The sequence below is a fragment of the Pelecanus crispus genome, chromosome 10 (genome assembly GCF_030463565.1).
Source record: "Pelecanus crispus isolate bPelCri1 chromosome 10, bPelCri1.pri, whole genome shotgun sequence".
Taxonomy (NCBI): Eukaryota; Metazoa; Chordata; class Aves; order Pelecaniformes; family Pelecanidae; genus Pelecanus; species Pelecanus crispus.
In genome coordinates this window covers 6,986,119-7,013,702 of record NC_134652.1, presented here as the reverse complement: position 1 = coordinate 7,013,702, position 27,584 = coordinate 6,986,119, and the positions used below count along the sequence as shown (strand labels likewise).

At 39.6% G+C, this 27,584-nt stretch overlaps 1 protein-coding gene across 2 annotated transcripts; it reads left to right on the top strand.

The window, feature by feature from the left end:
* The first annotated feature begins 133 nt into the window (after nt 1-133).
* Nucleotides 134-27,584, top strand: SEC23IP (SEC23 interacting protein). Of its 2 annotated transcripts, XM_075717495.1 has the most exons (19): nt 134-296; nt 5,605-6,134; nt 7,520-7,709; nt 8,235-8,428; nt 8,774-8,863; nt 10,177-10,297; nt 10,603-10,692; nt 11,384-11,525; nt 12,869-13,077; nt 13,762-13,880; nt 14,483-14,653; nt 15,061-15,156; nt 15,331-15,537; nt 16,190-16,345; nt 17,148-17,250; nt 18,622-18,807; nt 19,776-19,938; nt 23,067-23,167; nt 26,503-27,584. In XM_075717495.1, exons 1-18 carry the CDS (start codon nt 149-151, stop codon nt 23,146-23,148), a joined length of 2,997 nt encoding a protein of 998 aa, XP_075573610.1. In that variant the 5' UTR covers nt 134-148; the 3' UTR covers nt 23,149-23,167; nt 26,503-27,584. The 2 variants fall into 2 exon arrangements, with proteins under 2 accessions (XP_075573610.1, XP_075573611.1); XM_075717496.1 differs by lacking the exon at nt 15,061-15,156 and having other exon boundaries at nt 230-296.

The following is a 27,584-nucleotide window of genomic DNA, read 5'->3' as shown; positions in this document are numbered from 1 at the left end:
CAGGGCCGGGCCCGCCACCTCCTCCTCACCCGTACGCCGAGAGGCCGTCAGGGCGCGTCGCCGCCGCCGCCATCTTGGAAGCGGGCAGAGCGGTGAGGGCGGAAGGGGCCGTGCGCCGCGGGGGAAGGGACGTGGCCGGGCTGCAGCCATGGCGGCGGCGAAGCCTGGCGGTACCGGCGGCAGCACCACCAACTTGCTCTTCTCTTCCTCCGCTACCGAATTCAACTTCACCGTGCCTTTCATCCCCGTCAGCCAGGCTCCGGCTATGCCGCCGGGCCCCGCTCTCCTGGCAGCCGGTAGGGAGGGCGGCCGGGGGGCGCTGAGGGGCCGCCCTGAGGGAAGCGGGCGGGCGCGGGGGCTGTGCGGGGCCCGCGGGGCAGAGCCGGGGCCTGGCAAGGGGTGCTGCGGGCCTGGCCAGCGCCTGGGCCCCTGCCTGCGGGTTCGATCCTAATCTTCTCTCCGCAGGGCGCTCTGATCTGAGTGTCGCTGCCGGCTGTTAACGCTTCAGGGAGGACGAGCTGCTTGAGAGGCAGATGTTCGGCTTTCTTGCGTGTGCTTAATACTTTGGCGTTTCGTTCTGGGTCTAGGGAGAGGGGATGGTTATCATGTTTTCAGTTCATTGATTGGCATACTTGTTTCAGCATTTCGAAGTTGTCAGTACTTCTGTTCAGGGGTGTGCTTCGTGTTTCCGCTTTTTTTAAGCTCCTCTTCCATGTTATCTTCTATTTACTCTGCGTGAACATAGCATGTTAAGCAGGCACCTTAAATTTACTTGTTAATTTAACCGTGGTTTTAATATCATTTCCTTCTAAAGCCTTAGTGGTGTCCCAGACACATGCATGTGCAACTCAAAATCTGATGCTCAAACAGTTTCAGATAAAGAAGTGGATTTTTCTGGAAATGCGTTCAGTCTGAGATTAAAGTCCTGAACAGTAGAAATGCATCTAGAAATCAGGTATTTTAGATTTTACTGCATTGGTACATGTTGAGTCCAAAATCCAAGACTTGATTTCAGTGCTGTTGCATCTTAGCTAAAGTAGGTATTGATATAGCTGAAAATCAGTGGAGTACGTCGCCGTAGATTTAATAAAATATTTGCTAAGTATGGCTTTGAAACATTTTTTTAGATCAACTACAGTTTTTTGTGTGGGAGGGATAAAAGTATGAGAATATTATTTCTACTTACCTGAGGTATCTAGGTACCTGACAAATTTACTACTTCCATTTTGCAATCCTTATAGTTTTTATTTCTTGCAAGTATACATTTTCATTTTTTAAAAAAAGTAATTTTTGAAGTGCTGCTCTGGTCAGTAGCTTTGCACAGATGACTGTCATGTGGCAATTTCCTGAAGACTTTGAAGCTAGTCAGGAAGAAAATCTGATGGGACTTCATTAATATGATGAATCATATAATCTCCATGTCACTTAAGGCTTGATCGGATGAAGGTTTATCATTTTGCAGCTGGAGTGAATTTCAGTGCCAGAGGTTGTGCCACATTCCATGTCTGTCCAAGTAACCCCTGTCGCCAGTTAAATGTTCTGTGTCTGTGGTCCACTGCGCTCGCAGTTTGTCCAGCCAGGTGTCACAGGGATCTAGCTGCATAGAGCATTTTGCACCATGAATCATAGTTTGAAGCAGGAAAGAACAAGCTCTTGAGTTTGAAGTTTCAACTGTGTAAAATGTAGTAAGAATTGATCTCAGGAATTGTTTGACATCTAACAGCCAACATTAGGAAGCTCTGGGCAGTCATAAATTTTGTATCTCCAAGAATGAGTAAAAACTGCCAGATACATTCTCTGGCTCAGGTGTGGGTGAATTAACCAATATACTTACTGTAGATAGAGAGGAGCGTTCCCAATGAGGAAGTGGACGAATGTCACTTGTGATTGTCAGGTGACAATCTGTGAGTGACAAGGTACCACCTTCTATAGGGAGGGATATACAGGAGGTTGTCGCACAGTCACTGTCGAAGAAAGACAGTTTTGTATAGGGGAAGAATACTGCCCTTGTATGTCAAAGCTGTGCACTCATAGGAAACTTTTTAATTGGTATGAAGTGCTTCTTTTTCTGCCAGTCTGGGCTTACGTTCCAACGTAGTTTTTGCAAAATTGGAAAAAGGCAAAGTACAAAATAATGTATTGTGTTGGAAAACTCTGTGTGTGTGCGTGTGTGTATATATATAGATATATGTATAATTTTTGTTTTGGCAGAACTTTTGTCAGCCTCATTTTGCAAGTGTGGTGGGTTGACCCTGGCTGGATGCCAGGTGCCCACCAAAGCTGCTCTACCACTCCCCTCCTCAGCTGGACAGGGGAGAGAGAAATATAACAGAAGGCTCATGGGTCAAGATAAGGGCAGGGAGACATCACTCACCAATTACTATCACAGGCAAAACAGACTCAACTTGGGGGAATTAGTTTAATTTATTACCAATCAAATCAATATAGGGTAATGAGAAATAAAAATTAAATCTTAAAACACTTTCCTCCCACCCTTCCCTTCTTCCCGGGCTCGACTTCACTCCCCATTTCTCCACCTCCTCCCTGCCAGCGGCGCAGGGGGACAGGGAATGGGGGTTGCGGTCAGTTCATCACGTTTTCTCTGCCACTCCTTCCTCCTCTTCCCCTGCTGCAGCCTGGGGTCCCTCCCACAGAGTACAGTTCTCCATTAACTTCTCCAATGTAAGTTCTTCCCATGGGCTGCAGTTCTTCACGCACTGCCCCAGCGTGGGTCCCTTCCCCGGGGTGCAGCCCCTCAGGAGCAGCCTGCTCCAGCGTGGGTCCCCCGCGGGGTCCCCAGCCCTGCCAGCAAACCCGCTCCAGCCTGGGCTCCTCTCCCCACGGGGCCACAGCTCCTGCCAGGAGCCTGCTCCAGCGCGGGCTTCCCAGGGGTCCCAGCCTCCCTGGGGCACATCCCCTGCTCTGGCGTGGGCTCCTCCCCGGGTGCAGGGGGATCTCTGCTCCCCCATGGGCCTCCATGGGTGCAAGGCTGTCCTGGTTTCAGCTGGGATAGAGTTCATTTTCTTCCTAGTAGCAGGCATAGTGCTGTGTTTTGGATTTAGTAGGAGAAGAATGCTGATAACACACTGATGGTTTTAAGTACTGCTTATGCTGGTCAAGGACTTTTCAGCTTCCCATGCTCTGCCAGGCACACAAGAAGCTTGGAGGGGGCACAGCCAGAATAGTTGATCCAAACTGCCCAAAGGGCTATTCCATACCATATGATGTCATGCTCAGTATAGAAACTGGGGGGGTTGGCCGGGGAGCAGCGATCGCTGCTCAGGAACTGTCTGGGTATTGGTTGGCAGGTGGTGAGCAATTGCATTGTGCATCACTTGCTTTGTATATTATTATTATTATTATTATTATTTTACTTTATTTCAATGATTAAACTGTTCTTATCTCAACCCAGGAGTGTTTCTCACTCCTCTGATTCTCTCCCCCATCCCATCGGGGCAGGGGCAGTGAGCGAGCGGCTGCGTGGTGCTGAGTTGCTGGCTGGGGCTGAACCATGACAAGGGCACAGCTGCCTCGCCACGGGCTGCACCAGGGCTGCAGGGGAATCTCTGCTCCGTGCCTGGAGCACCTCCTCCCCTCCTTCTGCACTGACCTTGGGGGCTGCAGGGCTGTTCCTCTCACATATTCTCACTCCTCTCTTCAGCTGCAATTGTACAGGGTTTTCCTCCCCCCTCTCCCTTCTTAAATATGTTATCCCAGAGGTGCTACCAGTGTCGCTGATGAGCTCAGCCTTGGCGAGAGGCGGGTTTGTGTTGGAGCCACTGGCGTTGGCTCTGTTGGCCACAGGGGAAGCTTCTAGCAGCTTCTCACAGAAGCCACCCCTGTAGCCCCCCTGCTACCAAAACCTTGCCACGCAAACTCAATACAGATTGGAAAGATACAGTTAGACTAAATCTCCGAAACCTTTTGAAATTGGAGAATAGTAGGTGTTTTGTGAACGGGCATTTGCTAAAGGCCTTGAAAACTCTTCAGCACATTGCTACATGGTTATCGTGATCCAACATGGTGAGGTGAATTGCCTGCTCTGCCACCAGTTATTTTGGAAAGCAGAAAACTGACAGTGTGGTATGCAGTATGCTTCTCTCTATTCCACAATGTTTATGAAATGTGAAAGGAAGAATAATTTTATTGTTTAGAAGCTGACCTGACTTCATAGTGGCCATTGCTTATAAATGGTTTTAGTTTGCTTCACACGATGGTTCGCATACATACATTTTGGGGTTTGTTCTTCAAAGTGGAATAAAACGCTATAGGAGAAAGTGAGAGAAATTGATAAATGCAGGTGATGTTTGCCTCAAACTGACACTGTCTGAAAAGACTACTAAATAAAAGATGGTTAAAATAGTCCTTTTTAGTCATGGCAGCTGATTCCTTTATGATTAATTAATTAGAACAGCAGCTTCCTAGGGAGACTTCTCTGTGGATTCCCCTGTGCTCCCTTGATACGCTGTATTACAGTTATGTTGGTTGCAGATAAAGACATTTGTTATTGGCTGCTTGTAGCTGCAGAGGTGCTTGGTCTCTCTCTTTGGCTGGGGACTGAGTAGCAGAGAAGCAATGATAGCTCTGTGGTTTCTTCCCCACAGCCTGGGGACTATTTTATTGCCAGAGCAGATGACAACACTCTTATGACTTCTCCAGATTGCACTGGCTGCTTGCACGGTGCTCTTCCCTCAGCAGGCAGTGATGCTCAGACCATCCCGGGTTTACCTGAGTTTATGGCAAGACCTATGATAAAGTCAAACCTCTTTTCTTCCCACTTGTTACTAGATCACTGTAAAGCAGAAAACTGTGATTGACCAGGACCTGGTTTATGTATTTTTTCAATGTGAAAGGGCAGTCATGGCCTTGTACCTTTTTAAGCCCTCTCCTGCAGTTACATAGAATGAGGACTTATTTTTCTGCACCAGAGATTTAGCTCTTGTGCCAGTCTAGAGTAGGATTTTTAGAGAGAACTGGAGTAAGTGTTGCTCATCAAGTGACTTGGAGTAATGAGTTGTGACCACCTTGCAAGTCAAATGGGAAACCTTGCGAGGGCACTGCTGAAGGAGCAGGTGAGAATGGATTGCTTAACCAATAGGTTGGGTCTCTTTGAGAATGTCCTTAAGCTCTGCTTTTAAATTTGTTTTTGGAATTCTGAAAACTAGAGCATAAAGTCCTATGCTTGGTAACTGTTTTCATGGTGAAAGGAAATGAATCAAGGCTGCTGTTGCATTTGGTAGGCATAAGGGAAATTGGAAGGGATTTGAGTGCCCTGGAAGCAGGGATCTTTGCCAAGGTGGCTTGGGAAGGCCCTGACTTCAGTCATACTTTGGTCTCTTATTTCAGATTTTTAATTTTTGTTGCTTTATCTGTGTACACTGAGTGACTTTTGTGGCCCATTTTAAATGTTCTTGAAGACTTTGTATCTTTTGTTTCATTTTATGGTGTAATCATCAAGGACATGTAAGCTTTGTAATGCTTTTCGCTTTATGGGGGCCAACAGAGTTTTGGAAAAAGCTGATAATGTTATAGAACATTTTGACCAAATACACTAACTGGTTTGAACCTCTCACAATACCTCTAGTGATGTTTTTGTTTTTGCAGATGATTCTGCAGATGTTGGTGAAGAGGACAGCTTCTTGGGTCAGACTTCTGCCAGCCCCAATCCACCACAGACTTTCAACTATTTCTCTCAAGTCCCTAGCAGCAGTGATCCATTTGGCAGTATTGGGCAGCCACCCTTAACAACTGTTGCACCGCCTGTTGCAGCACCAGCCTTCTCCAGGCCTCCAACTTCACTTCCGCTTGTGTCTGGGGCGCAGGATGGGCAAAATGCCTTTTCACCGCATGTTCCCAAGTCACAGTCCTCTTACAACACACCACCTACTTCACAGGTGGGAATCACGGCTTATCAGACTCCTCAGCAGAGCTGTCCCCCGCCTGCAAATGCGTCTACTCTTCCCCAGGGAACATCTCAGCAGGGGTATAACCCCTATCGGCACACCACCCTGAGCAGCAGAGCTAACCCATACCTTACTCCACCGCAGCTGCAACAGAGTCCTGGACCTGCTCACCCACCATCCTCTGTACCACCCGTCCAGATGTATCACACACCTCCAGGGTCATTGGCACAGGTATATATATAATTCCTGACGTCCTGGTACCAGAACAAAACAATTTAAGTCACTTTCCTCTTTGAATTGCATATTTTCGCTTCTCAAGATTTTTCTTTTCCCCCCAAAAAAACCCTGAAAAAGTCTTGAACCATTTCTAATAGGAAAATCTTTTCACTAGAACTAGCCTGGAACTGTTGCTTTAGGAAAACTCCCTGATCTTTGAAGAGAGTGTACCCTGAGGCTGTGTCTACATGAGCTTCTGGCATCAGAAACAAAGACAAGTTGTGAAGTTCTGTTGCTCTTTTCTGTCGGCTACTGAGTTTGCTGCCATTTCAGCTGTGCTGCTGCATTGTTTGCGCCTCTGCTGTAAATGAGGTCATTCAGCCATTTGTAAGATATGGGCTAAAAATCTCTTTCCAAGCTGGCTTTGCTGGTGAAGCCAGGTTGAGGATTTTGTGTGATGTACAGCATTGATCTCCATTTTTTTTTACCTTCACAAAGACATTATTAAAATAATGTAAATGGATTAGTAATAACCTGACAAGTTTTCCTTGAAAACAACATAAATTGTTTTTATTTTGCCTGAGCAATTGCTATATTGCTGCTATTGTGAATAAAGAATAGAATAATGACAAATAATGACAAAAAACATAGCAAAGGCAGTAGAACCTGAATAATCTGGAGTTTTAAAGAATTTCAGAACTTCTGATTGCTTGATTTTATATTTGTACAGTATATTAGTTGGTTGTTTTTTTTTTTTTAATGTATCCGCCAAAGCAGTTGTTACTGCTGACATCACTTGCTTTTATTTGTACTAACTGGGATCTTTGTACAATTTATATGAAATCAGCTTTATGTAGTCTATAGTCCCTTTCAAAATCAGTTATTTTTCTTGTGTCACTGAGGCTACACTAGAGTGAAATCTGCCTGTCCTGATCGTTTTGCAGGAAGAGAGCTATTACTGAGGTGGCACTTGTTAAAATGGACAATCTTTATGCAAAAATGTAATTATGTATAAATGAATAAGGAGAAGAATATGGTTTGTTTTTTTTTTTAATGTCAAATTTGGTGGCCGTAAGAAATAAGCTCAGCTTGAGTTTTGAAAATTTAAGAGAATATTTTAAACCTTACTGGTCTTAGGTAATCAAGGTGCTAGACTGTAACAGTTTTTAACAGCATTTGTGGGAACAAAATTCACATCCTTTCTCAGTTTGAAAAGGTGTAAGTTTTCAAAAACATGGTAAAGTGGACAACTTCTCTATAACCTTTTTAGAATGAAAGCTAATGTTCTTGTGGGATAAAATGTTAGAAATAAACGCTCGGAGTGTTCTCTATAGCAAAGTATAGATCAGTTCTGTAAAAACTATGTGAGGTTGAGGTGATGAACCCATATGTATTTTCAGTTTCCGCAGTCACAGCCCCGAGCTCCCAGGCCTGCAGGTCCACTGGTCCAGGCACCTCCTGTTTTGCTGCAGAACCAATATGAGCCGGTTCAGCCACACTGGTTCTACTGTAAGGAGGTGGAGGACAAGCCAATATGGATGCCGTTCAGCATTCTGGATTCTGTGAAACTAGAGGAAGTCTATAATTCTGGTAAGTTATGAAAATCTTAATCATATCTTATTTGGAGGTGAACAGAAGGACTAGAAGGAAGATGTGTGAGTAATGTCACTCACATAGGAAAGAGTGATATGGCAATAATAAGTAATACTAATACATATCTCAAAGATGTATTTTGTGCCACTTGATTTATTCACTTAAATTATGAGTTGCTTGGTGCCACCAGTGTTAAGATGGACATCCCTAGTGCACATCGCATTTTCACGTAGAACTAGTTATCTGTGTCCTGGTTTGCCTTTTTGTTAAACTCTGTCAGCTCTGGAAATAAGTATTCATATTTGAGAATTGTTCAAAGCTTTTTTTTGTTGTGTACAGAGCATACAGAAACGTTTTAGGAGCAGCACAATGATTGCCTGATATTATGAAGCTTCTTTTCCATAGTGTAAACATCTGTCTTAATAGCGTAATATTCATCATAGAAGTGATTGGGGCTGGGGCGAGAGAGAAAAAAGATTGCATGTGTTAGTATTGTAACCGAGTGCGACTTTTGTGTCGTAGTCCAGCCTGATCCTGAGAGTGTGGTTCTGAGCACTGACGGGGGACGCTATGATGTATACCTGTATGACAGAATGAGGAAAGCTGTTTACTGGGAAGAAGAGCCTTCTGAAGTGAGACGATGCATGTGGTTTTATAAGGGAGACAAGGATAGCCGGTTTGTTCCTTACACTGAGGATTTTAGTGATAAGCTAGAGGTTAGTATGACCTTTACATAAACTTCACGAAGAACTTGACAGTTCTTTGTATTTATGACCTTAGAAGTACTTCTTTGTGTTTCATTAAAATGATTTCCAGAATGCGCTTTCTGGAACATAAGTAAGCAAATCCTGGAAAGGGGAGTGGCTAGAAGGCCACCTTGCTCATGTTTAGGTCCTGCACAGCTATGACCTAAAATCGACTTGTGTAGTGCTTCACCTGACACTTTTGTATAAATAAAGTTGTGTGAATTATAACCTTAACATTACAGATGATGCACAAGGCCAAAAAATACTTTGTCTAAGAAGGCATACTGATTTTGTGTAACTTGTTTACTGTTTCAGGCAGAATATAAAAAGGCTGTAACTACAAATCAATGGCATCGGCGACTTGAATTCCCAAATGGGGAGACAATTGTTATGCATAATCCCAAGGTAATGCAATAGATTTTGGCGATTGGTTCTCACAGAATTCACTAGGGGTGAATGAGGAGGTGGATGGAAGCAGAAATTGAATGCAGTCTTAGTCTTGTTTGAAATGTACTTGTTGATTGTTTTGAATATGTGTGCATTAAAGATGATAAAGTTTTAGAACACTGAACTCCTGCTCACTTCAATGTGCTGTCACATGATTAAAAGACAATGCTTTCTGAAACCTAAGAAAAGTAAGGGTTTATATAGTAAATATTTTGACTAAGCATAACTGGCAGCCAGCGGGAGGCAATTTGAATTAGTTTAACCTCAAACAGTCTGGACCAAATAGAAGGTAATTGAAACTAAGAGCTTTCACGTGGAGCAGAGTGTTAATCTAACTGTAAGGTAATTAGTTTGTGTATCTAAGCCATGAGAACTATTTTTAGCCATGCAACTATTTTTAGGCCATGAGAAAGTCTAGCAAAAAAAGCTTTAAAAGTTATTCTAAATACAAGAGACTGTTAGCAGAGTGATTAAAACATGGACTTCAGCCTTATTGACCAATGCTGTTAACTGTTCGCTTATCACAGATGCGGTAATTAATAAATAAATAAAATAGTCCAAGAGCCAGAAAGGGTCATGGTTGCTCTTACTTTAAGCACTTATGGTGCTGGTTAAGGAGTTCTGTCCAGTAAAAACCTAGAGAAGGAGCGCTTAAACCACTTGGTGTCATAAATATGAGTTCAGACTATTGCGAGTCAGTGTAAGTCAAGTTCAGCCATATGACTGAATTTCTCACTTGGTAGGATTTCTGGGCTACTTTGAATGTTGCTGTCCTTCCCTGAAAAGCACTGCTCTTCCCCCCTGCCCCCCTTCCCATCATGATAGAGTAATTGTAAAAATGTCAATGGGGTAGTGTCCAGTTTCCTTACAAAAACACTAATCAGCTAAGGAAGAGCAGGTACTGGCGTCTAGGAAAGAGGAGCTTGAATAATGCTTGTTTCAGGTGTTAAAATTGTTAAGAATCACTGAGCAGGCCAGCTTCTTCAACTAGTGGTTACTTTTGTTTAAGTCATCTGGTTGCTTTTCAAGCTAATGAGAATTAACTCTTATTTCGGAATCTAGTTTTAGTGAAGCTGGCGCTCCCATAAGGAATAGCCCTAGGGTTTTCTAAGGCTTTTTTCTGCATATGTGCTAATTAAAGAAAACAGTTGTCTCGGATGCAAGGTAAAGCAATCAAACAAAAAGTGCGTTAAACCATGCAATGCTTTCAGACTAACAATATGAGTCATAAGGTTTTTTGTGTTTGTAATTGGACAATATATTTTTTTCAGGTCATAGTTCAGTTCCAACCTGCTGCCACACCAGATGAATGGGGAACCACTCAAGATGGTCAGGCAAGACCAAGGGTAGTAAAACGTGGAATTGATGATGACCATGATGAAATTCCTGATGGTATGTGATTACTGTACGTCAGTCTGCAGCTTGAACAGTCAGTTAATTTCTGTACAAAAGTTGGACCCTAGTGGGTAGAGTGGCAATGCACTGTCTGTGCCTAGAGTCTAAAGATTAAAGTTGTTCCTTAGTATTACCTGGTTTTGGTTTTTGTAATCAAAGGAGTCCGGTGGGCTGTGTTATATCCTGAACCATGTTATGTAATAGGCTTTATAAAGCAAGTATATCTTAACATTGCTTCACTCTAAACTTCACCACTGCAGTACGTATTGGTACTCTGAATTTTGTATTTTCTTTTTCTACAGGAGAAATGTCCCAAATTGACCATCTAGTATTTATGGTTCATGGCATAGGTCCTGTATGCGACTTGAGGTTTAGAAGCATTGTTGAATGTGGTAAGTTTTTGGTTGTTTAATGAGCAGTCATATTCTTAACTGTTTAAATGTAGGTCTCTATATCTTATATTCAGATAAGCATGTCTTTTAAAAAGAAAAAAAAAAAGTCTCTGATGTTAAGAAGTTCAATTTCTGGTAGGATTTTTTTCCTGATTATTTTCCAAAAGCAGAATCTGTGTTTTGTCAGACTTACAGCTTTAACTGTTATTATTAGTCCTCAATATTAAACTTGCAGAGTGGTTTGGGTTTTGGGGTGTGGGGGGTGTGGTTTTTTGTGTGGGTGTATGTGTTTGCTTTGTGTGGCTTGTGTCTGTGGTGGTGTTTGTGTGGGGTGGTTTTCTGTTTGCTCTTTTGTTTTTTTTTAAATACAATCCAGCACAACTGAGTAAATGAAGAAGGCCATGTCTGGTCATGGAGTAAAAATGCATTCATTGTGAGATAAATAGCAGCTTGCTAGAAAATTCACTGTTTTAAAAAAATACATATTTTCTTACAGTTAGAGGAGTAATCCTTGCAAAGATTTTCCCACTTTGCAGTTTCTTTAATTTATATTTTTACATTTTTATACATAAAAACATTTATATTTTTATATATATAAACAGTCTAAAACTGGGGAGTGGAGAAAGAATATTTGTAATTGTGTGTTACTTGAGTACTGCTACTATCACATTTTCATTACTCTTCTCTGCAGTTGATGATTTTAGGACTGTTTCTCTGAAGTTGTTGCAGACTCACTTTAAGAAATCTTTAGAGGAACGTAAGGTGAGCAGGGTGGAATTCCTCCCAGTTCACTGGCATAGTTCTCTGCATGGAGATGCAACAGGTGTAGACAGGTGAGTATATTGTGTAATGTGAACTTCACATGAGCTGCATCTTAACAGTTTTTGTAAAGTGTATTAAAAGAGAAGTTAATATGCTCTTTAGACTAGATGAATAAATGTTTGGCTGGGTTACAAAGAAGAATTGGTAATTTTTTTTAATTAACATTTTGATGAGGAGTATAGGGAAAGCTGGAAAGGCATGTGGAGTATTTTCTCTTGTTTATTTTCATGTCACTGAGTGACAGGATACATATACACACACACTTTGTCAATGCTGCCTTTTCATGAAAGTGGCTAATGCATTGATACATGGTGAATGAGCGTGTAGAGAGAGTGATCCTAAGTATGAGGTGGTGAGCATGGACATGTATTGTCCAGGTATGTACAATTTAGGGTGGAGAGTTTTCTCCCCTGTACCTTTCTGCAGTCTCATTGAGTCCGACCTTAAGAGATGTCAATGGCCTCTTTCTAAGGAAGGCAATTAGCCCTCTGTCCAGTCCTAGAGTAGTAACTGCATTATGATTAGGCAGTTGAGCTAAGATTTTTTATTTATTTTTTTTTTAATTCTGGAAACAAAGTGTCTATATTTGGATAGGAGTGTTACAGCATTTTAAAATCTATTTTGAAATCACTTCTTGGTGCCTATCTCTTTGCTGTTGCTTGACATTTCAAGCTGTTTTCTCTTGCTCAAAGATGGGGAAGTAGAAATTGCAAAGACAGCAAGCTGTACCTCTTAGAGCACACGCTGGTGTTCTCCAGACTGTTCTAGCTTACTCAAGTCATGCTGCTTTCCTAGACTCTTAGTCTTTTATTCTCATTTGAACACTGAATGAGGAATGAAGATCCTCATTCTGTTAATCAAATCAGGCAATGCTAAGGCAGTCTCAGTTCTCTGGCAATTCCATTGCAGCTGTCTTAAGTCCAGGCAGCAGATGCTGATGCCAAGCTTTTTCTCCAAAAAGAGAGTATTATGTCGCCTGTTACTTCAATTTCACCTTCAGTTTTTCTATGCAGGTTCTTTTGCTCTTCCGCTTCTTCCAATCTGCTCACAGAACTTCCCTGTTACTGTATGAGAGCAGTGTTGGAACAGAGAAGAGATTGCTTCAGGCATCCCTTCAGCCTGGAGAGAGGAAAGGGAGCTGTATCTTTCTCAAATATGTACAATCAGCAGATAGCACTAATGTATGAATATACAATGAGGACAGAAGGCTATATGGGTTTTTTTTAATGTCTGTAGAGACCATATCTGTAGTATTGACACTGCAGTTCTACTACTTGTCATTTCAAAAGTTAACAAAGTTCTTATCTGCATTTCTTTAAAGACATTCATGCTTCTAATGATTTTGTGTTACTAGGAACATAAAAAAAATCACTTTGCCGAGCATTGGACGCTTGCGCCACTTCACCAATGAAACGCTTCTTGACATACTGTTTTACAACAGCCCCACCTACTGTCAGACGATTGTGGATAAAGTGGGGATGGAAATGAATCGTTTGTATGCGCTTTTCATGAGTCGCAACCCAGATTTCAAAGGAGGAGTCTCTGTGGCTGGGCATAGTTTAGGTAATTATCTAAGGAATTGATTTGGGATAAAACCAGCATTCCTACACTAAGGGAAATGGAACCTTCATTAAGCACAAGGCTAAAATTAGCTGATAGGGCGTGGCTGTCTTTCAGAATACTGCTGACTAAAAGTCAAACACCTCTCAACAGCTAAGTTTATAAAGCTTTGAGAGAAGGTTAGTCCTTCATGGATGCATGCATTTCCCCCTTCCCCGCCCCCCTTTAGTTTCCTTCATGAAGACTTAATGTCTTAACTTGTGTTTAAAAGTTGACATTATCTGGTGTCTTGTTAGGTGGGTGACTTCTGTGTCTCAGAACCCCCACTTAGTAAAAGTAAGATGATTTTTTGGAACATAGAATAAGTGTTATAAAGACATATGGCATACTGGTTTGGGCTGGTACTTTGCCTCCAGTTTGGCAAGCAGTCTAAGATGGTTAAGGAAAGATAGGTTAATCATGGCAACTACATAAAGCTATTTCACATGAATGGGTGGGGGGGGAAAGTTTGCTTTTTGCTGAGAATGATCATGTGCAAGTTAATATGTGGGTATTTTAGTTTTACTTCAGCCATCTTTTTTGATCAATCTATATGTTGCTATTACTATTGCATATAAATCTTGCTTAGGATTTAGGGACAGGAAAATCTGACATTTTTACCAAGGCAATAATAATTCCCGTTTCCAGGTTCCTTAATTCTATTTGACATGTTGTCTAACCAGAAGGACTTGGCTTCATCAGTAAGTACTGCACCATTCTCTGGTGTTAATGGGACTGTAAAGGACGCGGCTGTTCATGATAAACAGGTAATTTGCATGCTAATCTTTCCAGGCAAATAGGTGTGATATTTTCAGCAACTTTTTCTTAAGTTTTCAGAATTTATTATCTGAAACACAGTTGTGGGTTCTGATAGTACATTTTAACATGTTAATGGAAATGTGCAGTTTTGTAAATATTGTCAGTTCTCAGGACAAGCTATTTGCACATCTCTCAAATTCCAAGTAGGCCAGTAATGGGATTTGATCGTGAACATCAGCTTTGACCCTTGTGGGCACGTAACTTGGCCTAAACAGTATCTGAATGGTGGGGGAGATGCATAAGAGGGAAAGAATCTATCTGTGTTCAGGCTAGAAACAGTGATGAGTTGTTTGATGCTTAGAAGGAAATATTTTTGAGTGTCGGAAAGCTCAAGAAACCTTTTGCCTTTCTTAGTAACTTTTAAATATATATTTTGCTGATTTGTTATTAGTGGAACATCTGTATCCTGCTTTACTAAAAATGGGTATAAATTTACAAAGCTTACATAATAATGTTTTTAAGAGAAAGTAATTAACCTTGTATTTACTTGCTGTATATTGGCTTTTCACTGTTAGATGATGTGATTCTGTTTCTGTGCTGCTTTTTTAAGATGACTGAAGATACCAGTTCCTTGGGCTCCTCAATTACTACCTCTGGTGATGACCTTTGTGAGCCTGAAGTAGATGATGATGTTCCTACTTTGCAGAAGACTCTGGAAATGCTTAGTTTGTCGGAGTATGCAAGTACATTCGAAAAGGAGCGAATTGACATGGAGTCTCTGGTACAATAATGTTCACTTGACTTATGGGAATTGCCAGGGTTTGGAGGTTTATGTTTGGGTTTTTTGTGTTTTGGGTTTTTTGGATTGGTTGTTCTTTTCTTCTTTTTTTTTTTTTTTTTGTTATGTTTCGTTTAGTGTACCATGAGTCATGAAAGCATTGCAAAGGGGTAAGATAATTAATGTCTGACATGAAGACTAAGTCTTATGTGACTTTTTTTTCCCCCCTTGTGTTTTTTTTCCCCCAGTTATTTTAGGGCATTTTGTATAATGTCTGTTTAATTTTTTTTGTAATTTCTGTAGCTTTATAAAATGTCTTATCTAATTCATTAGTCATTGTGATTAAGAAATTATACATGTTCCTGGAAAAGTTATAATGTATGCTTTGATGTGTGTGGGGTTGTTTTTAGCTGATGTGTACAGTCGATGACCTGAAGGAAATGGGGATACCTCTTGGACCAAGAAAGAAAATAGCTAATTTTGTAAAAGACAGAGCAGCCAAGCAGGTAAGTACATTTTTAAGGAATGAAATAAGAAGTTGTTAAGCAAATGTAACTGACTTCCTTCCTGTGGAGTAACTTCTATTCTTTAACACACTTGTTAACATCATGGATATATTTAAGGAATTTTGTCGACTGTGAAATAAACTTTTTTCCTGGTTTTGAAACTTGTCTCCAAAGGAGCAAAAGAAAGCAGTAGCAGAAAAGAAAGCAGTGCTGGCTGCCACACTCCAAACTCAAGAAGATGCCCAGAAAGCAAAAGAGACAGTTACTTCTGTCTCCTCTTCGGAGTCTGGTCAGCTGCACACAAAGAGGAAGCTTCCAGTTGGTGCATCCGTTTCTTCTGTGAACATTGACTATGAGTATTTTGAAGTTGGAACTGGCCAGGTGAGACTGCATAGATTTAAATGATTCATTTGGAACAATGCTGTCTGTTTGTTTGTTTGTTAACGTTGATGACTTTGTGCTACTTCACTTGATTGTTGTACAAAAGTTATGTTTACATAGAACTTACCCTTGGCAGGAGGGAGAGCTGGGAAAGTGGGTTGGACTATTGAAAAGCAAAACTTATTATAACAAGGATGCCCCTACGATTAATTTTTTCTTTCAGCAGTGAGTGAGCTGTAAACACAGTTCTGTTCCAGAAGTAGAACTGTGTGAATGGCCTAATTTTGAATGGTTCTGTGGCTTTGCATTTAACATGGTAGCCTAAATTGATCCATTTATGCTGTTATATTTAAGTTTTACCTCAAACTTAACTTAAAAACCAAACCTTAAAGACTTCCTGTTCTAAATTTTTCTTTTTTTTTTTTTTTGTACTTCTGAATTTTTTTTTAAGAAAAACATTTTAATATTACAGTATTAAAATATATTAGTACTATGGTATTAGTATGGAATAGGGCAATGCAGCTGAAGCTTCTTGGAAGTACTAAGAGCATGTGGTTGATTTAATACACAACTTGTTTTTCACTCCTAGGTAAGCATTATACTAACTAGCTGGCAGTTCTGACACATTCTATATCTGATTTCTGTCTGGTAGGTTTCTGTGGTTTACAATGCATTGGACTTTGAACCGGATATTTTCTTTGCTCTCGGTTCTCCTATTGGTGTGTTCCTTACTGTGAGAGGTGTGGAGAAGATTGATGAGAACTACAGGCTTCCTACCTGCAAGGGATTCTTCAATATCTATCATCCAGTGAGTAAGCAGTACTTTTGAGATTTGATTTTAGTCGATGCAGATGACAACAATGCAGAACACTAAGTTTTAACCTCTGAGCATTACACCTTCTGTTCCCCTACATATATTTCCCAATACACCCTTTTTAAAAAATGACCCAACTGAAATATATATTCCAAATATTTGTGGTCTTTTACTGCAAAAGTGAAGTAGAGCTGCTATAGGTTCCATACCTAGCATTCTAGGTATGGGTTGACTTGATAATATATGCCCTGTTCATTTTCAGAGCTTAAAAAAATCTTTTTTTTTTTCCCATTAATTTCAAGGCACTCTTGTAGGTTTTTATAAAGTATTTGAGCCATTTACAGGACTTTTCTGAATTTCCAGTTTAGATTCTGGGAATTTAGAAATCCTTAAAGGTTTTGCAGTGCATGCAGTACATTTGTCCTCTTTTGTCCCATCTTGTTTAACAATTAAAGTGACATGTTGGTAGAGTGCAAGAAAATTTTGCTGCTCTTTCACTGTTGTGTTGCCTCTCAGAATTTCTCTCTGTCTGTAGGAGAACAAGACCTAATTAGTTAATGAGCCTGCTAAATCATACGATTAAACTAAATGGTCATGAACTGAGTTTCTGTAAGCTGAAATAGAACAGATTTCAAGAATGGTTCTCTAGTAATCATAAATAGGGATTTTTTTTTTTCACTGAAATGTGATAATGGTTCTCTAGTAATCATAAATAGGGATTTTTTTTTTTCACTGAAATGTGATAATTAGAATAATTTCTGAGATAACTAAATGTCAATGTATTGTTTCTTAACAGCTTGATCCAGTAGCTTACAGGTTAGAACCAATGATCGTTGAAGACATGGATTTAAAACCAGTTCTTATTCCACATCATAAAGGCAGGAAAAGACTTCACCTGGGTAAAAAGAAAACTTATTTCATATATGGATCTCACTCCTAATTTACTCATTTGATGCATTAGAATATTGTAAAATTTCAAGAGACTAATCAATGTTGCTGGATATCTAACTCCATGTTTTTCCTAAATATCAGAGAGGATCCCTGCCAGCCCTGTAAGTTGGGCATTCACAACTGCATTCAGATGTAATAATTCTAATTCCTCCAGATTTGAGCTTCTGATTAACATTTTAAAATTGCTGTGCGTTGCTTGTTGACCTTAATTTCTAACATGATGTGAAACAGAAACTAAATTTACTCGTTTATTTTACCTTGTTCCTAATGACGTGTTTATCCAGTGTCTGTTGACTATTGGAAACATTGAGAAAAAAGGTGGTTCCATAGCCATTGGTGGGCAGAGACTGGATTTTGTTGCTCACGGGTACACATCAGATCAAAGTGCCATACTTAAATTTTGCACACCTAATAAGGAAAGTCAGTTTTGCTGTACAGTTGACGATATTACTATTGTACACGTTCACAGAGTCCTCCTGAAAGCCTGTCTTCAGGCACTTGGATGGAGAAATTCTGCAGCAGCTATACTTTAGAATGGTACATTAGAATGAGTCTGCTTTCCTAGACTGGACAAGGTGCTTGTTAAGGCATGTTTTAGGTTACAACTCTCAAAAAGTGTGTATAATAAAGGAGAAAAATATAGTCTGTTGCTCTTCACTGGTTTTTCATTGATGTAGGTGAATGTTCCATGGAATAGTCGTGAGCCCTGATCTAACGGACCCATGTGGTTCTAACCAGTTGTTGCGAAGAGCTCTCCTTCATTCAGAAGGAGGTTTCCCACCAGTATTGAATAGCAGCTCGGTTACTGGTGACACAGTTACTGAGCTGTAGCAGAATTACAGGCTAGAGTTGTCTGGGAGTGCTTCTCCAAATTCACTACCACTGCAAGAGACATTGGCAGCCTTTCTGGTCTCTTCTGCTATACTGCAGTTTGAAACTAGTCTCTCTATAATTTTCCTGTAATGTAGGATGTTAGGAGTGATTGTGGGTGGTGTTGGTGTTGAGGGATTGGCTGATGTAGCTATTTTTGTGGACCCTTCTGCACTTGGAGGCTGTTGGACTGTTTCCTGTGCTAGGAGGTGTTAAGTCATCGACCCTTTCAGTGAGAAATCAATTGTGTGTTAATTACGTTTCACCTCATCTTTTTAAATGGAATAGAGAAGCAAGAAACACACGTTCATGACGTGGGAGGCCTGTTTCTCCTAATAATTGGAATGTTTGTTGGACAGGCTTTAATCACTATGGTTTTAGTTTATAATTTTAAATCCTTCTACTATGGTGATTTTTTTTCTTTTTTTTTTTTTTCCCCTTTTTCTTAGAGTTGAAAGACTCTCTCTCTCGTATGGGATCTGATTTGAAACAGGGTTTTATTAGCTCTTTGAAGAGTGCATGGCAGACCCTTAATGAATTTGCACGTGCTCATACGTCTTCAACTCAGCTACAAGCAGAACTGGAGAAAGTAGCTAACCAAATTAAAGAGGAAGAAGAAAAGCAAGTGGTAGAAGGTATGTGGACACATTATTGATTTTCTTATAAGTTACCAATCTCAAATTAGTAGAAACTTGAGTATTCTAGTGATTGCTTGCTATTGATTTTCCTGACCCTTAACAGGGGAGGCCTCTGTGCTTTTGGAGTATTTAATATATATTATTATATATATATATATAAAATATATATTTTTTTTAATATATATTATCTTATGTATAATATAAGATCTACTGCTGCATTTTTTTGTCTTTTAGGAAAGGAAAAATTAACAGATTTTATTGAAGGATATTTTAGGCTTGAGTTTGTATAACCTTTCAACTTTCTGTTGGAAGGGCAGGTTTCTAAATCTTTCCTCTCAGGGCAAATTAATACAAAGAAGTATTTGTGAGATTTATTCTCTTCAGTAGTGTTCTGCTGAGTTTTTGGGATGAGCTAAGAAGCATTAAGTATGCACTCTAACAGAAAAAAATGCTGTTGAGCAAAATAAATTTAAGTCGGATACGAATATTATCCCTACTGATACCAAGGGCAGGCCTCCCAGTTGTGAATTATCTGTTGGTGTTTAGTAATGTTGGCTTTGTCTATACTTACAAAGACAAGACATTCCTCCTAGTTTAAATTGAGGATAGTGATTGACTTTATGCAAGGGGGGTGTAAAAATATATTATTTCAGGTTATTCACTTATGGAATGACTGGATCTATCTGTGTATAAACAGTGGGGTTTGTTTTTAAAATTGCTCAGCTACTACTTTATGTGAGCTATTCTTCAAACATACTCTGTTTAAACTGTTATGAAAGAAATAAGTCTGTAGTTCCAGTAACCTTTCTGAATTATGCAGTGGGATGCTAGTGAGTTGAGGCTGTTATTACTGTCTTATTGCAAGCACTTGGAAATTATAGCAGGGAAAATGGGTGATATTTCTTCATTATAGTCAGGCAGGCTGTGCTTGAAAATAGTTTAAATCTTAACCTCTTTAATTTTAGCTGAAAAGATCACTGAGAGTCCAGACCCTCCCAAAGATGAAGACTTTTTAGTGAAGGTTGGCATGCTAAATGGAGGACGTCGTATTGACTATGTTCTACAAGAAAAACCAATAGAAAGCTTCAATGAATACCTTTTTGCTTTACAGAGTCATTTGTGCTACTGGTAAGGGGAAATATTTGTGATTCTATAAATACTGCTTTTCTGATATAACTGTCTATACTTAAATGTTTGTAATGACATACCTACCATTTATCTTACTCCTATGGTCTGTTATTTGCCTGTGACCAATATGATAACAGCTAGAATCGTGTTTCCTGTTTTGAGTGTTTTTTAATGAAAACTTAGATGATCTCTCTCAAAAATCATGGCCTAGTGTTTCACTTCAAGTACATTTTCACAAAAATAACTGTGTTTATATACAGAGAGATATTTTTTTCAGGCTACTGCTGATTTGAGAAGTTAAACATTGCAAAAGGACCAACAAATTCTACCAGAATAGGATTTGTTCCACTGGTTGATGTGTATGCATATGACTTAGGAGACCTAAGTTTTCTGGGTCTTTGTAATCTTTGAAACGTTTGGAAAAGTTGGATGTGAGGTCCTCATCACTTAAATTCTGAAATGGCCTCTCATTTGGAAAGATGTTGCCTTCCCACACTGGCATGCTGTAAAAATAAATTTGTTATGCTCTGGATGCTCAAGTGTTACGTAATTGAGAGGATTCGAGTATTAAGGTAAACAGTATATATGACTGTCCAGGGAGTGTCAGTCTCAAGGTGTTGCACCTAGATGTCACTATTAGCTAATCTCATTTCAAAATAGAATTCTGTGTTAGCAAGAAGTAAAGAAACCTATTGCCCTGTTTGCAATAAAGACATTGCATGCTGATCTCTTGAACTTTGACACTCAAAACACACCCCTTTAGCTACAATCATTTTCAGAACTAGGAGAGCTCCAGGACCATTTTGACAGCTCTAGTTTTTCAGCTAAAACTATTTGTGAAGGAATTGTATTGGACTACAATATGTATTAAAACTCTATTACCTCTTCATGTTGGAATGAAATTGCTGGATATTGATGCTCTTCCATCAAAGATTAACAAGTAAAAGGAAGAAAAAAGGTACAGTGGATCTTCCTGTAAATTTGGATGGTTATGATTGACCATTTGTGTACAGTGGTTGTTCATATACAAACAACTTGCAGAACAAGAAGCAGAGTTTGGTGTCATCATGTAGTCAGAGCTGCAGTACACAGTTGCCTTACCTGGGTTTGGATTTACTTTAAGTACTTACATGTTTCAGATGGAGAAAGATATAATTCCATTTATAGGAATAGCAGTAACTATTGACCTGTTGTATTTGCGCTTATGAGTTACTCTTTTTTTTTTTTTTTTTTTTTTTTTCTTTCTTGGGTATGTCATTGTATGCATTTTATTACTGTCATAAAATTAAGCACACATGAAAATGCACCAGATGTGGAATGGTAGAGCAAAGGATGTGTAAACTGTATTTGGCAACACGACAGCACACCTTTCCATGTAACAGACAAGCTGGGACATCAGTTGCTGAGCTGTGCAAAATGCTGTTGGTGAGGGAGGAGTGGCTGGTCTCTTGGTTTGAGTTCAGCAGGTGCCAGACAAGCAGTGCGCTATGCTATTTTTGAAGGTTTTGATTTGCAATAGCTAATAATTTTTAGAAGCAGGCATTTTTCCAGAGGTTAAAATATGGAATTGAAAGCATTACCTGAAGGATCTTATTAAAGTCAGTATCACTTATATTGTTAAAGATCAGTAGCTGCTGGAGAAGGGAGTATCGAGGCTGCGGTGCTGATGTGTGCCAGCACTGCTGAGCGCTGAGCTCTGGCAGGGCTCCCCGAGCAGTCGGTGACCCAGTGGTGGCAGTGCCGTTTCGTGGGTAGCGTTGAAGGAACGGGGAGTTCTTTTCCACAAGGCAGCAGCCTATCGTTGCCAGGTTTTTGAAAACTTGCTACCCATAGCTTTTTTTTGTCATTCAAGTAAGGATGATAAGTACAATGATTAATGACCCAAATATGAGAGCGTGGTGGGTTTGGGGTTTTCTTTTCTTTTCTTTTCTTTTTTTTTTTTTCTTTTTTGGAGGGGGGTGGTGTGGAAAGCCTTAAATGAAATGATCTGTGTGTTTGAGAGAATGAAGCTTCCTTGTTGATCCTTCTGCTTGCTTGTGCGCTTGCTCATTTAATAGCGGAGACCATCAAGAAATACGGTTACTGTCTCTCTGTTCAGTTGTGGAAAATATCTGTAGTCCCTTAGCTTGCGCTTTTAACTCTGTCCTGGTGCTCTGTAAATGCTGTTCCTCACATTTGGAGGATCACAGTTCTGACTGTCTAAAACTCCTTTACTGTCTCCCTAGGTAATTTATTTTAAAAAGCACGGGAAGCTACCCTTATCTAACAACTCCTGCAGCTTTGGAATTTTGTTAAAATTTGCCTCTTCAACTTTGTGATTTTTTACAGTGGTTGTAACTCTTTGTATTGGTATTGTTTATGTGTGTTTAAATAACACTTTATAGACAAATAAGAAAATTAAGCCTGTTTATGTTAAATTTAAATTCAGATGGCCTGAAGCTTTGATTTTGAAAAGGGGAGGGAAAACACCAACTTGGAAACGTGGCACTTGAATTATATTAATCTTTAAATTATTTGAGAACTTCCTTTCTAGTGGTAAGGAAGAGGAAGACTATGGATACTTAATATAGTCTATTTACAAGGAAGTGCCAGCCAGTTAGGAGAGAAGAATTAGAATATTGCTGATAGAACTGGCAAGGCTGAGTTTTGACATTGGGCTGATAGATGCAGTGCAGCAAGTAAAGGAAGAAAGCCTTGACAAGTAGAATGTATTCTTGGTGGAATACATTTTTAGGAGCCCATCGCAGACAAAAAGTGATAGATTATTTGAGGAGACTTAAGCCAAATGAGTAACGTCAAAGAAGTGGATAGAGAAGAGGATTTCAAGTTGCAGCCGTTGTAAGTTAGGGAGGACAGAGTAGGGGGAAATGCAGTAGAAAAGGTAAATGCATAAGCTACGGCTGATAGCAGAAATAATCCAAAACTGATGAAGAATTGTAGCTCAAAGGAAGTTGGTAGTGGTAGGGCCATGTTCCTGACAGATAAGGACTAGGGCAAACTTTTGTGCAGACTAAGTTGGGCAAACGTTTTAGAGAGCTGGAATGGGATGAAGTGTGGCTTACAAGAATTAGAACATGGACCATACCAAAATAACACTTTTTTTTTTTTTTTTTTTAAATTCTTCATAGGGGATCTGAAGACACTGCCTTGCTGTTCCTCAAAGAAATATACAGGACTATGAATATCAATCCTGAGCAGCCACAGCATTGATGTATAGAAACATGAATTTGTAAGTTTGTTCTAGTATAACTTACGTACTCAAATTCAGCTGCAATTGAAAGTCTTTACTTTCCCTTTTTCCTCTGAAATTTAAATTATGAAGCAGGCAGCCACATTGCAAAAACAATTTCTAGACTTAAATGCAGGGGAAGTCTTCAAGTTCTTCCCCCTCTTCATTCCCAAAAGATATCTGATGTTACAGCTTTTGGTATGGGATAATAATTGCCAGTACGAATATGTCAAAAAATATGATCTCTCTTTATCATCCTTCTCCCCCATTTCAATTGTTCAGTGACTGTTCAAGTGTAGGAAAACTTGGTGATATTGGATATGATGAAACTTCATTTACAGTGCAGTAGATGAAAGAACACCAACAGTGTTCCAGTGTTGTAATATGCATGTTGTAGTATTGGTGACCAGTTGTGCACGTGTGTGTCAGGGAAGAACTTGCTTCTCTCCTGAGGTGGTGTTGAACATTGATAGTGATAAATTACTGAATGAGACCTCTATATATGCCAGTATTTTATTATCTTTGTATAGCTTAAGAATTTCAGTAGGAGAAGTGAAATGATATAGCATGGAAGTTGGTTTACTTTGAAAAGAAATTAAATACACAATGTAAATGAGTATCTTAGATCTGAAATATACTTGCAGGTATTTTTATTTTAAGAAGTGTGTGTCCTAACTGAGGACCTGTGTTGTACCAGTTTGCATCACTGGATGTTGTAGAAAAGGCTATATTCTTTTTTGAGAGGCAAGGAGGAAGAAAAATGCACCTTGCCTTTTTGGAATCATACAACATGATAGTTTCTGATGTATTTCTCCATTTTTCAGAAGAACTGATAATGTCAAGGTATGTAAATACCCAGTATGAAGAGGGATACTTGACATTTCAGAGGAATATTCTAGATATCTTTTAAGTACTTACCATACGGTTTTAGTAGTCTTTTGTAACAGAATGCTGCTGATGGTCAGTTGATAGCATCTTTTTTTTTTTCTTTTTTTTTTTTTTTAAATGAAATGTCATAGCTGATAAAATGCATTTTTCAAAGCGTGGCCAAATAATGGGAAGAAGGCACTGTTTGGCTGCACAGCTCTGACAGTGGTGTATCAATTATCCCAATGTCTTATGCAGAGTCTCAAGTCATAGTTGCAGAATTTTTTCTCTGCTTTTATTTCTTTATGAATGTTTAGAGTGAAATCGTATGAAGCCTATTGCTACAGAAATAACTTTCAGTCTCATTGGTGGGGTTGGGATGTGATAATTTATCACCACAAAGCTAGAAGTGAGTTTGTTGCTTAGCTTCAGCAGACACTGGGATAATTGTGTTTTTCATTGAGAGCTACGCAGTTGGAGGACGGTTTAGCAGGATGTCATGCAACAAAGCACAGTCAAGGATGTCTGTGTGATTAGGAGCTGCTCAGAACTTCTCTCAGCGCTTGCTTGACTGAACAGCATTTGAGACTAGGATTCAGATCCCAGAGGCTTAAATGGGAGGGCAGTTAGGGCCCACCTGCGTGCACTTAATGACAAGTGGTGTCTTGGGAAGGCTGCACACTACAAGACCAGGATCTTTTTTACATAAGAAGAAAAGTCTCTACATACGCTGTGTAAAATGTTATTGTGTAAGTCTCGCAGTAGGGAAAAGGAAAATTCTCCCCCAGTGTTAGACAGTGGTCGGGTAGGGTTGGCATGTGGGTTTTTCTTTTTTTCCTTTCTTTAAGACCTTCAAATGTGAAGGGTGGCAGTGTGAAGGTAATGGACTATTCAGCAGTGCCTATGACAGCAACATCCATTTACCTATCTAGAAGTAGATTATCTGAAGAAGCAGCCTCTCTTTATTTGTGGGCTGCTTAAGGGAAAGAGTAAATGCTAAAAGTAGCTCTGGGCTCCCTCTTCATACTTTTCATGTTAATTGATTTGAATGCTGAGACCTGACCACTTCCCTGCTTTGATGTGCGGAGCTACCTCTTGCTGTCCAGTTTAACTTCATGGTGTCTGCTGTCAGCAGAGGGAAAGAGGCAGGATCTACTAGCCTGCTCGCCTCTTCTCAGGAATGGTGATCTTTATGGTGCTGTTGGCCAGCGCAGGTCCCTTTAACTTCTTGGGGACTGTGGTAATTTTGGAGCAGATAAAAAATTTAGCAGAGGCAAGCTAAGGGAGGAGCTGGATGCTTGGTTTTATCTGTGGTCTGAATTAGCTGATTGTTTTCTCTTGGAGAGATGGAGGGAGTTGGCCAAACAGTGTCCTTAAAAGCAGGAGAGGGACTAAGGTGGCCGCTGTGCTTCATCATACGGAGGATGAATTTTGAAAGGAAAGAAGAGGGTCATTGATGCACAGCGTCTGCGGCATAGCATGCTTGTGTAGTGTTCTGTCTTGGGAGGTTTTTCTTGGCATCTACTGGTAACTTACTCTTACCTAAGCCAAGTCAGTAGTGTCAGCTGTCTTAGCTAAAATTACATGTGAGAAGAATTCATTGCACTTAAAACTGGTGAGTGGCTACCAGTATCTGTTTGCTTCTACTCACTGATAAAATAGTACAAATGGTATTAAAACCTCTTGACTTCTACTTTTATTTTGTATGAGTGACTTGATTTAGCTCTTCTAGATCATCCTGAAGCTGTTCTTTGTGAAACAGTAATAGAGGGTTTCACGTAAACAATGTAAAGAAGTGCTTGGGACAACTTGTAACACATAGATAAAGGAAATGAAATTTCTTGTTTATTTTGTTAACTTGGTTGAAAGGAAAATGAAAATGCTAAGGTGTCTTTAAACAACTCTTGCAGATGAGAATTTTGTCCTTTAGTAAAGCATAGCCACCACTAGCATCTTATTCTTCTTATTAGACTCACAGGAGTATCTTTCACTGTGTTGGTTAGAAGATTTGCTTAAGTCACTATACACTCTCTACAAATTATTCTTATTTTTACAGCTCTTTTGAGAGGGCCCTGGTGAGGGAGGAGAATGCACCAGCATGTTAAAGCTCAGATGTATAAACTATCGCACCTTTATTTCTATCTCTACTTAGAGTAGAATAATTTATTACCATAAGTTAAAGAATCTAGTGGCTAATTGAAATGTATAGCGAAGGACATCCTGTGAATAGTTGTTGTGAGCTCTTTCTGTCTGTAATTGTAATTGCCAATTTGTGTCCACAAGAAGTATATTTCAAGAGCTTATTGTATTAAAAAATTGATTAAAAGTGTGTATGGATTTTTAGATCTTTTTGAGTCCTCTTGCAATTGAATGTTGGTATATTTAATTTTATTAGTACTACTGCAGGAATAGAAAACTTGATATATTTCGTATTTCCCATATGTACGTGTTCTGTTTTCTCTGCACAGCCATACCTGTTGCTCCGACAGACCTGGTGAAAAACGCTTTGAAGAACATCTAGTATTTTCATAGTTACAGATGGCAGGATAAGCGTCAGACTTTTTTTCTGCCAGTCCAGAACTTGCTCAGATTCTACCTTCTTGTGTCACTTCAAGCAAACTTAAATTTTTGAGATGATCAGCACTGTCATTCAGGAGATGGATGGAATGACACAATTTTGATCATAAATCAGTTTAATTGTACAGATGCCAAGTATAAAGTGATCGTCGAAGAAGGGTTTTTTTGGCATGCAAATCATTGCTTCTCTCCTTCAGCTATCCTGTCTGAGCTGGCTGTCAAACATGCTTTGCCTATCAAGGCGGCATATCCTTATTAAAAAGGACTTGTTGAGAAACAGCAATAATCTGCTTTTCTTGACACGTTTGTTGGTCCGCCTTTTAAAAATAAAATGTGAACTGTAGTTATAACCATCTTTAATATAGATAACACAAACGAGTTCATATTTACTAAAAACTAGCAACCAGAATCATTTTCTTACTATTGTAAGTGTGACGGAGATTATTTTATAAAGACCTTTTTAAGCCTCTGTTAAGAGTTTTATTGTGGGTTTTTTTTTAAGTAAAAATGAACCTTTGACTTTGAAAATGTTAGAAGTTTGTTACAGCTAGTTCAGTGTTCACATCTCCTGAAATGAAGAACAATTTAAAATAACATTTTGGTCTGGTAATTAAGGTAATTTTAGTGAAAACTAGGCTGCAGTTGTGAGAACTAAAATACTTACCTTGACCTTGCAGTTTAATATCTCAAAACAGTCAATGTAAATAGAGGAATCTGAAGCTTATGGGTGCTAGATAACAATCTAGGTCCAGACCTGCAATCCAGACTCCATTTTCATGTGGTGAAGTTGAGATGAGCTGGGTGTTATGAAATCCTTTGAATTCGTGTGTCGGAATACTGAGCTTCTGTAGCTTTCCTCTGGCTTCAACTAACATGCCAATTGTGGCTTTTCTTAATGTTAGTGACTTAACCTTACTACTGACTATTTTCCTCTCTTATTGCAGTAAATGAATTTCAAAATGCAGTATGTTTT